Here is a 17,103-nt window from a genome sequence, read left to right on the forward strand (position 1 = left end):
CCCTTACTCTTTTTTTGTGTGTGTGTGAAGTTTATTATCATATCTGGTTTTGTGTGGAGCTTATTTCTTCATTTCTTTTTAAAGTAAAGATGTATTTTTTATTTTATTTTGGCTTTTTTGAGACAAGGTCTCACTACATAGTTCTGACTGTCCTCAGACTCACAGAGATCTACCTGCCTCTGTTTCCCAAGTGCCAGGATTACAGGAGTACACTCTACTCCTGGCTTATTTTTACTTTTATTTATGTATCTAGGTGTGGTATTTGCACGTGAGTGCAAGTGCTCCCAGAGGCTGGAAGTGTAAAGGTGTCCTGGGGCTGGAGTTATAGATGGTTATGGGCTTCCCAGCCTAGGTCCTGGGAGCTGGACTTGTCTTCTTCAAGAACAGTATGAACTCTTTGAGACATCATCATTTAAGGCCTTCTTTTACCCTATTTCTATTTGCCAGAAAATCCTGTTGATTCCACCCTCAAAATATTTAGAATCTAGCCATTTCTCTGGTCCAAAGCATGATGTTATCTTCTTTTTGTTTCTGATTGTCTGTTAATGTGTATGTGTGTATACACAAACAGTGGTTGAGGAGGCTACAGGTTGATGATAGATATCTTTCTTGATCTCTTTTCCATCTTAATTTTTAAGACGGGGGTCTCTTTATCAGCTGGCTAGACTGGCTGACTATTGAGCTCCAGGGACTTTCCTATGTACTTCAGTAGCTATGGCATTATGGGTTTTTTTCATAGGTGCTGGGCATCTCAACTCAGGGCCTTTATGGTTGAGTGGCAAGTGCAGCTGACTGAGTCATTTCTCACCTCTCTTTTAAATTTCTTTTTATTCTTTTTTCCCTCCCTCCCTCCCCCCTCTTTCTTTCTTCCTCCCTCCCTTCCTCCCTCCCTCCCTTCCTTCCTTCCTTCCTTTTCTTCCTCTCTCTCTTTCTTTCTTTCTTTCTTTCTTTCTCTCTCTCTCTCTCTCTCTCTCTCTCTCTCTCTCTTTCTTTCTTTCTTTCTTTCTTTCTTTCTTTCTTTCTTTCTTTCTTTCTTTCTTTCTTTCTGATGAAGTCTTGGTAGCCTTGGTTGTACTGGAACTCATTATTTAGACCAGGCTGGCCTCCAGCTCACAAACATCTGCCTGCCACCATGCCAGGTTTCTTTATAACAGCATGCTGACCATTCTGGGCTGGTAACAATCTGCTCATGTGTTCCAGAGTAAGTAAAGTTTTTCCAAGATTCTATAAGGTCATCTTTGCATTCTGACCTCCCCCCCATTGTTTACCTGTCATACTTGGCTAATAGCATTCTAGCAAACATTTCAATTTCTTTGCGGTTTCCTCCTTTTCTTTCTCATTTCTTCATTACTGGGGATTGAATCCAGGGCTTTGTGTATGCTGAGCAGGTGCTTGTCCACTGAGCCTTACCCCCAATCCCCCCCCCCTTTTTTTTTCTTTTTTTCAGAGCTGGGGACCGAACCCAGGGGCCTTGCACTTGCTAGGCAAGTGCTCTACCACTGAGCCAAATCCCCAACCCCTCAATCCCTTTCTTACTTTGGATTCTGAGACAGGTCCTCAAAAAGTTGTCCAGGCTAGCCTTGAACTCACTGTGTAGCCCAGGAAGGCTTTCACTTGTGATATTCCGGCCTTTAGAGTGTCTATACCACCATATCTGGTAGCTACCATTATCCTGTTTTTTATAGACCAACCTCACAGACCTTTCCTCTGTCTAAACAATTGAACAGTTTGTTAAATTGGCTTCTTTGGGTCTTTTCGCTACTAATTTTTTGGTGCTGGGAATCAAACCCAGGGTTGTGGACATGCTAGCTAAGTGTTTTATCACTGAGCTAATAACACAGTCAGGCTCAGGTCTTTCTCAGATGGTTCCTTCTCAGGGAGACCCTCCGCACATTTAACATTTCATTCCTGCCCTGTCCCACTGCTATCATTCTTTTTTTTTTTAAGTCATATTTGACACTTTATGATAAATTTTTTCATCTTGTTTGCTAGTTGTATTTCCTTTGAGATTTGTGCTTCTTGAGTGTCAGGGGTTCTGTTTTGTTCATAGTTGTACCTTCATGCCTAGAAAGGTCCATCCTCAATATTGTGTCATGTGCAAAAGTAGGTTATCTTTCTAAAGTAGAGTAAGGTATTGAAATGTGCTTTTTTTGTCACTGCAAATATCTTTTATATTTGTTCTAATATCACCTCAGTCTTAGAACTGAATTCTGTGAAAAATCAGTATCCGAGGCAGTTTCCATATTGATGCCAGTTGTGCTTTTGCCCCCTTACTAGAGTCCTGTGTACTGAGCCCAAGCTAGCTTGCCCAGTTGTGACTATAGAGACACAGCTTGATGATATAAGGTTTGCCAGAATATGTTTGTTTGTTTGGTTTTATAAGCACCTGTCTATTTAAAAAAAATCCTGTGTAGGCTTTCTACATGAAAAAAAAAAAGTTAACAAGACTGGAGCGATGGCCCAGTGAGTTGTTGCTTAAGCATGAGGACCTGATACCCTGGGAAAAAACAAAAGTCCTGGTCCTGTAATGCCTTCCTGTAATCTCAGAGCTGGAAAGTAAAGATAAAAGGACTCTAGGTGCTTTCCCAGCCAGCCAGCCAGCCAGCCAGCCAGCCAGCCAGCCAGCCAGCCAGCCAGCCAGCCAGTCAGTCTAGCAGAAAGGTCCCAGAAAATAAGATAGTGATAGAAGAAGACACCTGATGCCAATCTCTGGTCTCCACACATGCACATAAATGGAAGCCCATCTTCACAGGTGTGTATGTAACACACATAAATAATAAAAAAAAATAACTTGCTTAGGTGTTAATGGTAGAGGGATACCTGTAAAATTGTATTAGTGGTATTTTTTCTTTCTTTGTGGAGTACAAAACTTTAAATTGTAATTAGTCACAGGTTGTCATTGAAAATTTAGTTTTGAAATCCATATGTAGTTAAATGAAAAGGATATTTTACAATGATGCAAACAAAATTAGATTAAACACTGAAGAAAACCAGACTAATTTTTGAGAGATTGTTATACTATTAGTTGGGATGGTATAAGGTTATTATATCACAAAAATGAACATGTTAAAACAAAGTAAAACTATTGAAGACCCTTCTCAGGTTCTTGAGGTTTTGTTGTATGGTGGAAGACTGTGCAGAGGCTAACTTGTGGAGGAGGAGGTATGCTGCTGCGAGTCTTCTCTGCACACAGACGGTTGAGATTTCTGTATTGCTAGAGTATTAGAATGAACCGATCAGTTTCTTGAACTTTTGAATAATTGACACTTGTGAATGCTAATGTTCTCAGTCTTGCCTTTTTGTGAAAGTAGAAAAGTAAATATACATGTAGGAAGCTTATTGTCTTCTAGGATAGTCTGTCTCCTGCTGATAGTTCACAGCATTCCAGGAGTCAGTCACATTATTTATACTTAATGTTCTCTCTCTCTCTCTCTCTCTCTCTCTACATATATATATATATATATATATATATATATATATATATATATATATATATACCTGTGTGTGTGTGTGTGTGTGCGCGTGTGTGTGCATGTGCTCACTATTTGTGTTTGTACTATTTCCAGCCAATATACTACATATACTACAACTGTTTGAACAATTTATTTTTCATCTTTAGAAATCTTCCCTTTTTTTTTCTTTTCTTTTTTTCGGAGCTGGGGACCGAACCCAGGGCCTTGCGCTTGCTAGGCAAGCGCTTTACCACTGAGCTAAATCCCCAACCCCGAAAATTTCCCTTCTTAAGGAGTTGCTTTGTAGTCATTACTTTTATGTTGTGGGCTCAATAGCAGATCTTCATTCTAATGTGTCAGTTTTAGAAATCATCTCTTGGAAATTTACAGAATTAAGAGTTCATTACCTTGTTAGGTTCAGTTGTGGTCAGTTGTGGTTATTTCAATGCTAAACTGTGAAATTTAATTAAAAAAATTTTTTTTGAGATAGGGTCTCATGTATATGTCCGGTTGGCCAGCTGTCTGTTTTGGAGAATGACTTTGAATTCCTGTCCCTCATGCTTCTTCCACTTTTTGAGTGCTGAGGCAATGTATCACTCTGCCTAGTGAACATTGATTGTTATATTCTTGCCAAACTGATTATTCTACTAAAAGATTCTTTCCTGATTGGGTGTCCTGTTTCTTTTTCTTCCCCCCCCCCCCAAATCCTTGTTTTTTTGAGACAAGGTTTCTCTATGTAGCTCTGGCTGTCCTGGAACTCCCTCTGTAGATCATGCTGGCCTTGAACTCACAGATCTGTCTGCTTCTGTCTCCTTAGTGCTGGGACTAAAGGCATGAGCCACCATTGCCCAGTGTGTCTTGTTTCTTAATATGTTACTTTACTTATAAATGAAGGCAAACCAAGACAAAAAGATCTGGGATATTAGTTAATAGTCTTTGACATTTAAAACTGGACTATTCTATTAAAGGCTTTTAATTGAATAAAAAATATGTTCAGACTCCTGTAGCAAATCTTTGGTAGTGTATCCATAAAAGGAAAGTAAGCTTGTAGGATGCTGGCAGTGCATTCTTTGTGTGGCCTTGCTTAGCTTTGTGTTTTGAATACTTCATGACACTGAGGATTTCATAAAAACAAACAAACCCTAAAACTTCAGGAACAGGGTATGTAAAGCAAATTGATGTTTGGTGCTGGTACGTGTAGAACCCTATCAGTTTTCTTCAGTTTCTGGCCTTCAGAAATGATTGATTACATAGACTTGCCAATTAGCAGTTTGTCCTCTTATGCTGAGAAAGGAAATGTGGCTGACTGGCTTGCCTGCCTTCCAGCCTGACTTCTCTCCTTCTGCTTTTTATCAAGCCAAGGACCTTATGCTGATGATTCTTGATTATGTATATGATTGATTATGTGATACAATATATGCATTATTAAATTATTAAAAACCTTTATTTAAAAAAAACGGGCTGTAACTGGATGTAATTGCATATATATGTTTGCAGTCTCCGCACTTATGAATCTGAGGCAGGAAGATTGCCAGAAATTTGAGGACAGCATGAGCTACATAATGGACTATAGAAGGTTGTACTTAGACTCAGTGTTACAGTCTAAAACAAAACAAAAAAAAACCCACCCCAAAATTAGCATTATTGAAGTAAGTTGTGTATATTGTGGGTGGGACCCAAGCATTGAGAGCTGGACTTCTTTAAGAAAAAAGATTAAATTCATTTATTTTTCTTTCTTCATTTCCAGTCTTATGGACAGGTCATTTCGTCAGCAGCCTATTTAGAGAATCTTCACAGTCTGTAGAAAGTTACAAGGAGAGCACAGGATTATATAGCCTTGGCATGGTTTTCCATTGTCTACTTTGTTAATATTTGGTGCCTGTCTTCTCTCTTAACTGGCCTGTTGCTCCTGAAACACTTGAGTTAGTGAAAGACGTATGACATTTTGCTCCTAAATCTTTGTTTTAGTGTATTTTCCAATAACAAGGACATTTCCCCCACATAACTCAGGATATAATTATGCAGGAAATGGAGTACTGAAGTCCACATTCATTAGTTCCTCTGATTGCTTGATTGCTTTACCCCACCCTGGTAAATCAAAGCAGATGATATTGCATTCAGTTATTTTGTCTGTTCAGTCTTTTAGTATAGAGCAGTGGCATTTTTTTAAATTATTCTTTTAATATTTGAAAATTCCAGTTTTATAGAATAACTCTCAATTTGGAATTTTTTCTGTGATACAGATTCAACTAGGTGTTGCTTTTAGGAGAGGGAGGAATACTACAGAGGTGAAGTTATTTTAGCAGTGCTTCTGATATCTCTAAATAATGCCTGTGTATCATTGTCTTTCTCTATATTTTGAGATTTCTTTCTTTTAAGTATGTGAATGTTTTGCCTACCGTGTAACCCATATGTACACGGTGCACAGGGAAGCCAGAAATGGACATTGGATCCCTGGACTGGAGTGCTAATCGGTGGTTGTTAGCCGCCAGGTATGGGGGCTCATGCTTGTAATTCCAACTCTCGAAAAGTAGAGATAGGAAGATCAGAAGTTTTAAGTTTCCAGCTATGTAGTGAGTTGGGATGCATGAGACCCTGTCTCAAAAAAAAAAGTTTAAATAAATAAAGATTAAAAAAAGAACTAAATATGTAATACAAACCTCAATTATTGTCTTAGTTACTTTTCTCTTGCTGTGATAATACACCTTGATCAAAGCAACTTACAAAAGAGAGTTTATAGTTTTAGTAGGTGAGTCTGTGAATGTCGTGACAGAGCATGCAGCAGGTGGGCAGGCATGGTGCTGGAGTTTGATCCTGAGACGCACATGGTAGAAGGAGAGAACCAGCTATTACAAGTTGCCCTCTGACCTCAATATATATGCATGTCTGTACTTCATCCCAGAGTAAGGTAGAGAGAATGATGAAGAGTTGACCTGATTTTTATAGGTACATACACAAAACTTGTTAAGAGTCAAGAATGAAGGTTGAAAGAATTTGTCATAGTTGGACTGAAAAATAAAACTTGGTAGAGATAACCTATAGAAAAGGGTGAACTGTTTTGAGGTCTGTTCACCTGGATAAGGAAATTTAGCTCTCTGAGTATCAGGGCAGCAGCAAACCTTTGAAATCTCTGAAGAGAATGTCTCTATCTAATTTATGGTTTAGGAAGATCATTCTGGCCACAATGTAGGAAAAAGTAAATGGGACCAACACCTGGGAGGAGCAGAACAAAGATAGAACTGCTAAAAGTTGTAAGACTTTGTATTGGCTGGGAAGAGGAGGAAAAAGAGGAGGAATGGTGTGGGAGTTGTTGTTAAGAAAATAGTCGGGTTTTTTGGTTTGGGCACCTGGGTTGGATAGTTATATAGAGAGAAGATAGAAAAGGACAGGATAATTTTAGACATGATGTGAGGACATCTCATGTGTGTATTGTTGTGCATAAGAGCTTGAAACTACTATGCAGAATATCCAATCAGTTTTGTATGGGCCACCATTAGTTAAGCTGTAGAACCTTTTCCTGCAGGAACAAATGATGGGGACTTTGCTGTTTGATATTTTTGGCTAAGAAGCAGATAGCTTTGTGTTCATCTAGATAAACTCAGTACTTATATATAAAACATGCCTTCTTACTTGATAATTTACTGTCTGGATGAATAGCTCATAGTCCTCACATCATATGCCACCAAGATTAGCTCTGAATGAGGCCCAACACAAATTGCAAACTGAAAAGACTCAGAGATTTTTGTGTATGATTTCCTTTCCTAACCTCCCCCAACTTAATTACATGTTTGTTTTATTTTTGCACACAGCGGGTGAGATGGGTTAGAGACCCTGGTTGTCTTGGAACTCAATCTGTAGTCTAGGCTGGCCTTAAACTTACAGAGATCTGCCTCCTGCTTTCTGAGTGTTATGAGACATCATGCATGACTCATTACATGGTTCATGAGCTGTGTGAACTTTGTAGATGGTAATGTTGTATTCTAGTGTCTTAGTTTGGATTTTATTGCTGTGAAAAGACACCATAATCAAGGTATAGCAATAACATTTAATTGGGGCTAGCTTTCAGGTTAAGAGATTCAGTCCATTATCATCAAAGTGGGAAACATGGCAGCATCCAGGCAGGCATGGTGTTGGAGGAGCAGAGAATTCTATATTTTGATTTGAAGGCAGGCAGACAGGCAGAAGACTGTCCAGTGCAGGCAGCCAGGAGGAGGATCTCTTTTCCACCATGGGTAGAACTTGAGCATAGGACATTAAAGCCCACCCCCATAGTAACACACTTCCTCCAACAAGGCCACACCTCCTAAAACAAGGCTACACCTCCTAATAGTGCCACTTCACATGGGCCAAGCATATTCAAACCACCACACTAGTGTCAGAAGGTTAGACACAGGCCTTTCTAAAATAATATAATTCTAAACAAAGTCAATCAAAGATGCTGTGGCAGTATAGGGAATTTTTTCTTTTTCTTTTTCTTTTTTTTTTTTTTTAAAGATGGGTTTTCTCTGTGTATCACTGGCTAGTCTACCCTGGAACTCGATTTGTAGACCAGGCCGGCCTTGAACTCAGATCTACCTGTCTCTGCTTCTTGAGTGTGTATGTGCCACCATGCCTGGGATTAAATTTTTGTTGCTGTTTGGAAGTTAGAGAACCTTTGGATTTGACTACACTGGTGAAATACACTTTTAAAATTCTCCATTAAGGAAAAAAAAACTTCCTTTCAGTTTTATAGTTCAGTGATATTTTTGGTTATATTAAAATTGGAAGTCATGTTCACTTCTCTAACTTGCTAATATTTGTACTTATTTTTAATGGCTTGTACTAAAGATGATTTTTATGATTTGTTCCTTTAAATCCTTTCATTATGCATTTTGAATTTTTTTTTCTGCCCGTCAAGATCCCCTTTCTTAGGAAAGTAGCTGCCATATTTACCCATGATTTTGGGATTTATATTTTCACAATAGTTGGGTTAGTAGTCTGATCAAAGAACGAAGAAAGGAAGAGCTCAGAGGTATAAACTATATTTGATATAGTGCTATAATTATAAGTGGGTAATTTTAAAGGTATTAGGAACTTTTTGACTTTCTTATTCATTGAACCTTTTATTTTCCTAAAGAGAATTTTTTAATGAACAATGGGATTGAAAAGAAGTTAGTCTTGATTATAATTAGGTATAAAAAATTATTTTCAGAGAGATGGTTTAGTTTGCTGCTTTTACAGGGGATCTGCGTTTAGTTCCTAGTGCTAACGTAGCTCACAAACTGTGACTCCAGTTCCAGAAATTTAACACACCTTCTGGTCTTCTGTGGGGCCAGTCATGTACACAGTACACATACATTCAGGAATGCAGGCAGAACGGTCAAACATACAAAATACAAATGAATAATTATTTTCAACTTCTGATTTTTTAATTTATTGATTTTTTTTGAAAGGTCATTGTTCTGAAACACTGTTCTAGTAATAGAAATGGCAGGTCTGAGCTTGTTGACACTGGTTATAATGTGAAAAATGCAATTAGGTAGTTTGTTTGGTCTGCTCAAATTATCTCTGTAATTATGTCTGTTTGTGTGTCTTTGAAGGCACAATTAAAAATAAGGGCATTTAAAATAAGCTTTTCATCTTGGAGAGATGGCTTAATGGGTAAGAGTCCTTGCTGTGTGAGCATGAGGACTTAGTTTAGATCCTACCACCCATGTAAAAAGCCAAGAGTAGCCATGAATGTGAAACTCCTTTTCTTTATAACTCCAGGACTGTGGGCTTTCTGGCTTACCAGCCTATCTCCAGGTTCAGTGAGAGACTTTGTCTTAATGCAATAAAATGGAAAGTGATAGAATAGGACACTCAGTGACATTTTCATGTGGCTTCTGTAGACTCTTGCTTGCGTTCTCACATGTGCTCTCTCGTGCTCGCTTTCTCTCTCTCTCTCTCTCTCTCTCTCTCTCTCTCACACACACACACACACACAGAGAGAGAGAGAGAAAGAGACAGACAGACAGACAGACAGACAGAAAATGCAACTCTTGTTTGAGCATTAAAAGTTTCTTGCAAATATTTGAGCCCAGGTCATGATTAAACTATACCTAAGGATATTTTAAACAATAGTTACTGGGTGGGATAGTTACTTATTAATATTCAAAGTCAATTAAATAAGCCTTAGGAGAGAAAACTGCCTAGTCAATTCAGCCAGCCACGTCTGCATCTTTCTACTGACCATCCTGCAGGACATTCTGAACACTACCACTTAAAACTAACTTTTCTCTTTAAGGTTCCTGAAATTGTGCCTGCTGTCTCCAGGTCCACCCTCACCCCACAGCATAAACCATGCTGTGATGTTACACAGCTACCATAGAACTCCAGGGTAGTGTTGAGCTGGCCCATGTGGGTTCAGGTAAGTCCTGGCTTTTTTTTTACCATTTGGCATTTTTTTCAAAGTTAGTTACCATTATGATTTTATGTCATAAAGGAAAATAAGGCAAAACTTTGAAAACTGTGCCATATATGGGGGAAAAATAAGTCCATTATCTAAACATTTAATGAGCCAGCTCCAGATGCTAACCTATGGAGTTCCATAGTAGCTGTGAAGTCCTCAGTGAGTCTGACCCATGGCTTCAAAATATGTTAGGCTCCACTCTGGCCCAGTCTATTGGGAAATGTGATGTGAGCTGCTGTGGCTGCCTCTTAAAGATTTTATTTGGCAACTAATAATCTATATACTTTTATTTACTTAAAGTCCGAATAATTTAAGGAGTACATTAACATTCTCCTTATTTCTGATTGCCACTAATTAGCTAATTTTGAGTGTTTGATGATACCGTGGGTCAGTTTTAGGTTGTTAGTTTGGAGTTAATCTCAGAATGCTCCTAGTTCTCTTTTTATTTGCCTTAATAATAATAAAAAGGAGGGACAGGAAACACAATATAAATTTGTTAAAGAGTACTAAGGTATTTCGGTTACTTTTGGAGACAATATGAGTGGTCAGAAACCTAAAGAGAAGATATAGATAATACCTGTCTCTTAGAATAGATTAACTTCCCCACTCCCAGCTTACCCCACCAGCCTTTGTTTATAAAGTTAGGTTTTAACAGTTAACATTTATTTGCTGCCCTTTCCTGCCTTCAGTGCTTCTGGTTTTTCTTACTTTTATCTCTGATGTTAGAAGTTGCTAAAAATGTAAAGAGCTCAAGGACATCTTTGTGGTTGTGATACCCTCCCACCTCCTAAGCAGAAAAATATGGTGGTTAAAGTTTAATTATATAACATAAGCCAGGTACTTTCAATCATCAAACCTACAGTGAAAACTCTAAACTTGACCAGTAGTTTTTTTCGAGCAATATATAGTACAATTTAATAAAACTTGGACATAGTTTCATGATGCTCTCATGAACTTTGATTTGTAATAAATTTATTAATCCTTGTAGATGAAAATGTCACAGTTAAACTATAAGCTTTTATGGTTAAAGAACACAATGGAATTACATATTCCAAAGTGTTACTAAAAAGAGGTATATTGTACCTGTTTGTGTGCTGAGAAGGTTGGAGTCTTTTTCCTCTGTCTCCTTTGTTTTCAGTCTGTGTTTTGGGGAACCACAGCATAGTCCAGCGTGATTTTAGCAAAGACTGAGTGGAAGGGGAGAGTTCAGTATCTTTGATGTTCAAATCAAATGAAAATTCTGACTGGCTCTGTGTGTGACTCAACTTTCTGAGGTGTGAAAGGATATGTTGAAGACAGGCAGTCAGTAATGTCAGTTGTAGTTCCAGGTGTAGTTTGCATAGTTTGGCGTGCCTTTGGTCTGATCTCCTCAACCCATGTGCCAGTGCTGATTTCCGAAATCCTTCTGAAACATAAGTAAGGAAATGAATTAAGAACTTCTAAGATATCAGCTATACAGTGACTTGGCTGCAGAGTAAAGGCTGAGATACTAAACTAAAGAAAGAAGTCACTTGGTATTATGCTTTAGATTACCTCATATTTGTACTTTGGGGGAAAAAGTATTCGAGCACACAATAATTTCATGTCTGTATATTTATATGCATAAATCTTCCTCTTTGTCTATTCAGGTGTGTTGATCAAGCTCTTGGGCTACTTTGAGAACTTGGAGCATTTTATGTGTGATATGCATTTTATAAATAGATACTATTTTTAGGTTTTTAGCCAAAATCTCTAAAAGGTACAGAGATGTAGTGTTTTTTTCCTTCCTATGTTCGGGATCAGACCAATTGCCTTTTTATCGCTAGATATGTGCTCTATCACTAAATTATACTTTATCCCTAGTTCCAGCTCTGATAGGACTGAAAGGGGGAAACACTTGTCTTTGTAAAGACTGTAGAGTAGGGTGTGATGGCATATGCCTATTAGTTGGGAGTTTGAGGTAGGGGAGTTGCCTCAAGTTTGAGGTCATTCTTTAGTACACAGTGAATGCTAAACGTGGGCTACATTTAGAGGCCCTATCAAGTCAAAATAAAATAAATTACAGAAATAAAAGGAGATGGTGAGTAGACTCAGTTTTAAATACTATAAACTACATTAAATTATTTTTAGGCATTTTGTATACTTGAACATAGTTAGAGATAGTAGACTCTTTAATGATAGGTGATTTGAATTAAATAGTACTGCTCTTGAGCTTTGTGCTTCAGAAAGATGCTGTGTTGTCTCATGCTAACTTTACAGTATGGTCCTAGTAACTTCTAGGGCACCGACTGTTCTTTACAAGGACATTTTAAAGTCTTTATGTTTAAAGTGGATTAGGGCATTTATAGTTGAACTGTGTGGCAAGCAATGTATTGACCCAAAATGCAACCAAAACTTATTGTAAGAAGACATTCTTTTTGTTTATTTCGCCTTGTTTTCTTTTTCGTGACAGGGTTTCTCTGTGTAGCCCTGACTGATCTGGAACTAGTTAGTTATGTGAACCAGGCTGGTTCTAAAGGCATGTGTCATTGTCTGCTGACATTCTTATTTAATAACATGAGAGTTATAGTTGGTTGTTTTGTTTTTGTGGGTTTGGGGTTAACCTGGGTCTTTTTGCATGGCAAAAGGTCTGCCATGGGGCAGGCTTCACTCTCAGCCTAAATGTAGTAGACTTTTATTTATAGTTTGAGTTGAAAAGTTTTGTTATTACTTAGGTTCTTGTTAAGCTCTTAGACTCACTGGATCCTCCTGTCTGAGACACCTAAGAACTAGTACTATACAGTCCACAACATCATGTATGCGTCTCATGAACCCTAACCTGAAAAGTTTGTATGTACATGTTGGGGTTTGGGGGCGGGGTTTGTAGAAAAGATCCTTGACTCTTCAGAGTTTGAAAACTTGTAATGCTGACTTTCATTCGTGCCTCACAGATGTGATTTAAAAGGTTTTTTGGGAAGATTGGTATCATGTACTTACTGTCTTTTGTGCTTCTCACATTGCTTAGAGTACGCAACATCATAGATATCCAATGAGTGTGAAAATTAAATAACCCCTGTTATTTAGGGGTTGTTTATGTTATGTAAATATATATATACATATATATATACATATATATATATATATTTGTTATACCTTTATCTCAATTCCTAATTCAAAATGGCAATTAAAATGCCTTTTAAAAACACACTAAGAAGGGGTTGGGGATTTAGCTCAGTGGTAGAGTGCTTGCTTAGCAAGCGCAAGGCCCTGGGTTCAGTCCCCAGCTCCGAAAAGAAAAAAGAAAAAAAAAAACACACTAAGAATATTTTTAGTTAATTTTAGCATTTTACTTGGAAGAACTTTTTTTTTTCTGACATAACTTAGGAAACATGGAAAAATAGTCAATTTGGTAATTTGTTTTACCATATTTATTAAAAGCTAATGTGCACTGTCAACCCCCTGAGTCTGTTTATTATCCATACTGTTCAGTAAGTACTTTCTTTATTTAACATTAATTTGTGCTAGGATTAATAAAATAATTTAATGGGAATAGAAGGTTTGTGGCTTTGAAAAATGGTATTTATTTTATATTCCTATTCTAATTGTTTTATTTTAGCCTATTTAAAATTATATATGTTCTATTTTTAACAACTATCACCCTCCACCCCCTCACCCCCACCGCCCACCCTGACACCACCATATAGACCAGGCTGACTGTATGGAGATCTGTCTACTTCTGCCTCCCAAGTGCTGGGATTAAAGGTGTACACCATCCACTTACTTTAGAGACACTGTATCTCTAACGTAGGCTAGCCTGAAAATCACTGTTGTAGTCTAAGCTTATCATGAACACACTGCCCCCTTGCTTTTAACTCCTAAGTAGAGGGCTGCAATTACAGTTATGAATCAATATACTTAAGCTATTCATGAACAGTTTGTAACATATATGAGGAAGTCTTAGGAGATTCTGAGTTCAAAATACTGTCAATTTTTACTTAAAATGAAAATTATTTAAGACCTACACAACACAGTAGAAACCTCTGTACTTGTTTTATTCTGCTTAAAAAATGCAGTTAAAGGGGACTGGAGAGATGGCTCAGCAGTTAAGAGCACTGACTGCCCTTCCAGTGGTCCTGAATTCAATTCCCAGCAAAGACAACATGGTGCCTCACAACCATCTCTAATGGGATCTGATGCCCTCTTCTGCTCTGACTGAAGACAGCTTCAGTGTACTCACATACATAAATAAATGATTTAAAAAACAAAAACAAAAACAAAGCACAGGTAAAGCAGAAACAGTCAAACACCGATTTGAAGCTCGTGTACATCTCTCTGTGTTTTGCTCTCAGGATCAATACAAAACAATAAAGGTTCATTTCTTCTGTGAAGTCTAGTTTCTTAAAGTAGGTTGTCCTCATTAATTTTAATTCACTTACTTTAATCTAGTAGTTCTTTAGAGCTTGCCACAGCATGGAACTTAGCCATGATGTGAGGTAAGTGTCAAACTAGGCAGTTCTAGTCTGTAAAGAAATTTTGACATGGTAGGGAAATACTAATTTTCCTTATTTTCTTTAGGACATGTAAATGATTTCCCAGGATTCAGGAAGGCCAAAATCATATTTGAAAGAGTTTAATGTGGACACTTCATCTGTTTATACCTTTTGAAAAAAAAAATAAGTGCTTTTCTGTGTTGGTGCTTGTTTTAGGGGTTGTGGAAGGTGATTTAGCAGCCATAGAAGCATACAAGTCATCAGGAGGAGACATCGCACGCCAGCTCACTGCAGATGAAGTGCGCTTGCTGAACCGTCCTTCTGCTTTTGATGTTGGCTACACTCTGGTCCACCTGGCCATACGCTTCCAGAGGCAGGACATGTTAGCAATACTGCTTACAGAGGTAAGTGTGTGTGACATTTTTGTTATTTAGGGGTTGTTTGTGTTATGTAAATATATATATAAATGTATATAAATATATATGTGTGTGTGTATATATCTCCACTGAACTGTCACCCAGCTTCAGTGTTCTTAATATATTGAAGAAATAGGTTCTTTAGGGTTTTTTCTCATTATTTATTGTTTTTGTTGTTATACTGTGAGTTGAGTATAGAGCCTTATACATACTAGGCAAGTGTTTTACCACTGGGCTATATCCCGAGCCCTAATTTTTATTTTTAATGTGACAGTGTTTTCTCAAACATTCTTAAGTGTGTTAAACATTTTTACTTGCTTTTAGAAATCATTTTACATTTAAAAGATTTTAATAGTTTTTCAAAAATTATTTTTATTTACTGTGTGTGAGTCTTTTGGTTGTGTGTATGTATATGTGTATACGATATGAGTGCATTGATTTCAGAGGCCAGAAAATGATGTTAATCCCCTTGGAACTGGAGTTAGAGTTGGTTGTAAGATGTTATGTAGGTGCCAGGAACCAAACCCATGTCCTCTGCAAGAGCAGCCAATGTTCTTAACTACAGAGCCATCTTTCATGCTAGCTCCTTCTGCTGTATTTTAAAGGGGACTCCTTCCCAGGTGTGGTGTTTTTTTTGTTGTTTGGTTTTTGCTTCTTAAAAGATAGGGTCATATGTAACTCAAGGTAGCCAAGGATATCCTTAAATTCCTAATCCTTCTGTTCCATCTCCCAAGTGTTTAGATTATAGGCTGTCTTACCAATGTACCCTTTTCCCATTTTGTGATGAGATACTACTGTGCTGCCTAGGCTGGCCTTGATCTCCCAGAGTCAAGTGATCCTTCATATAATATCTTGCTTTGAAATGCATATGCATCCAGTTTCCTGAGTTGGTGAAGTTGCTCGTGTACACTCTTGTCCCTAGCATTATAGCCTTTTGAAGCAGAACTTTTCTCCACAATATTTGAGTCATTGGGTTTGATTAAAACACACGAGGACTTATCTTTTATTCTGCTATGTACCAAGTTCTGTGATTGAGGATGATAGAATTGTAAGTATGCTAACTCTTCCTTTATTGAGCTTCTAGAGAAGTGGAGAAATGAATGGGTAATTCTTTATAGTAAGAGCTAATGACCATTTGAGTACTTAGGAAAGAACTTGGGAGGTATTTTCCCTTTATACTTAGAGCAAATCACATTTCAGAATGTTTCCCTGTCTCCCTGCTCCTGCTCCTCCTACGGCCTTTCCTCCTTCCCCTTTACAGGATCTCATATATCCCAGACTAGCTTTCAACTTGCTGTGAAACTGAGGATAACCTTGGACTTCTAACTCTTCACCTTCTGGGCACTGGAATTACAGGTGTGCACTGCCACACCTAGTTTATGTCATGTTAGGGATGGACCTTGTGCATGCAAGGTACCTGAATCCCATTTCATCAGATTTCTTGAGGAGGAATAGATCTTAGCGTTTAAAGTAAGCTTGGCAGGCGGAGGTTGGGGGATTGAGTTAAGTAGACTATGAAGGTGTAAAGGATCATATTCCTGATGGTATTCCTTTATTTTTCATAATAAGAGATATAGAATAAAAGTACAGAAAGATAATTGTGGATTCAGTTTTTCTCACTACACATTTTATGGGTATACTTTATATAAGTAAATAAAGCGATTATTCAAATTTACCAGTATCTAGGATACTGTATGGAGATTTAAAAAATATGCAAGATAGATGAAAACTCGATTTTATTGGCTAGCCATTGTGTTTAAATTGGTAAGATCCCAGTGACATCGGGGGAAGAGTTTGGGTAGACTCAGGGAAGGGAAGTTCAGAAAGAATGAATGCTGTAATGAAAACAGGAGGCTGGCTGCTGAGTATTAGATATGCATTATTAAAAAGGATCATTGTGAGTAGAGGGATTAGATTTTTTTTTTTTTTTTTTTGGTTCTTTTTTTCGGAGCTGGGGACCCAGGGCCTTGCGCTTCCTAGGTAAGCACTCTACCACTGAGCTAAATCCCCAGCCCCGAGGGATTAGATTTTTAAAACCTGGGTTAGCATACAGTGTGTGACTGTATTGGTGTTATAATGCCCTCTAGAATTGTTGCATTGCAGGGAATGTCATTGTGATTGGTGTAGTCGTCGATGGTGGCATGCAACCAGATACAGAAGATGGCCGTGAGCCAGGGTTAAAATTTAGGAGATTCATAGATTTCTTTGGGCTTATGAACTCAGGGCTCAAAAGGGACAGTCTAGTTACTGCGCTCCTAAAAGCAATCTGGAGACTAATGGTGAGATGGTGCTAAAGTATCTATGAATTCATAGTATGGCACAAATTACCTCAAAATTTAGCAGCTTAAGACAGACAT

The 17,103-nt window shown here is 37.9% G+C and overlaps 1 protein-coding gene across 5 annotated transcripts in view; it reads left to right on the plus strand.

Moving 5' to 3' along the window:
* Zranb1 (zinc finger RANBP2-type containing 1) overlaps positions 1 to 17,103 on the plus strand; it is a 56,471-nt gene that overhangs the window by 21,508 nt on the left and 17,860 nt on the right. For 3 of the 5 annotated variants that reach the window (XM_063281597.1, XM_006230445.5, NM_001427548.1), the window contains one exon: positions 14,547 to 14,734. In XM_063281597.1, coding sequence (XP_063137667.1) covers positions 14,547 to 14,734 — 188 coding nt within the window. Of the gene's footprint in view, positions 1 to 9,717; positions 9,841 to 14,546; positions 14,735 to 17,103 lie in introns of all 5 variants that reach the window. The other 2 variants (XM_063281657.1, XM_039101239.2) reach the window with 1 other exon arrangement.

The sequence above is a fragment of the Rattus norvegicus genome, chromosome 1 (assembly GCF_036323735.1).
Source record: "Rattus norvegicus strain BN/NHsdMcwi chromosome 1, GRCr8, whole genome shotgun sequence".
Classification (NCBI taxonomy): domain Eukaryota; kingdom Metazoa; phylum Chordata; class Mammalia; order Rodentia; family Muridae; genus Rattus; species Rattus norvegicus.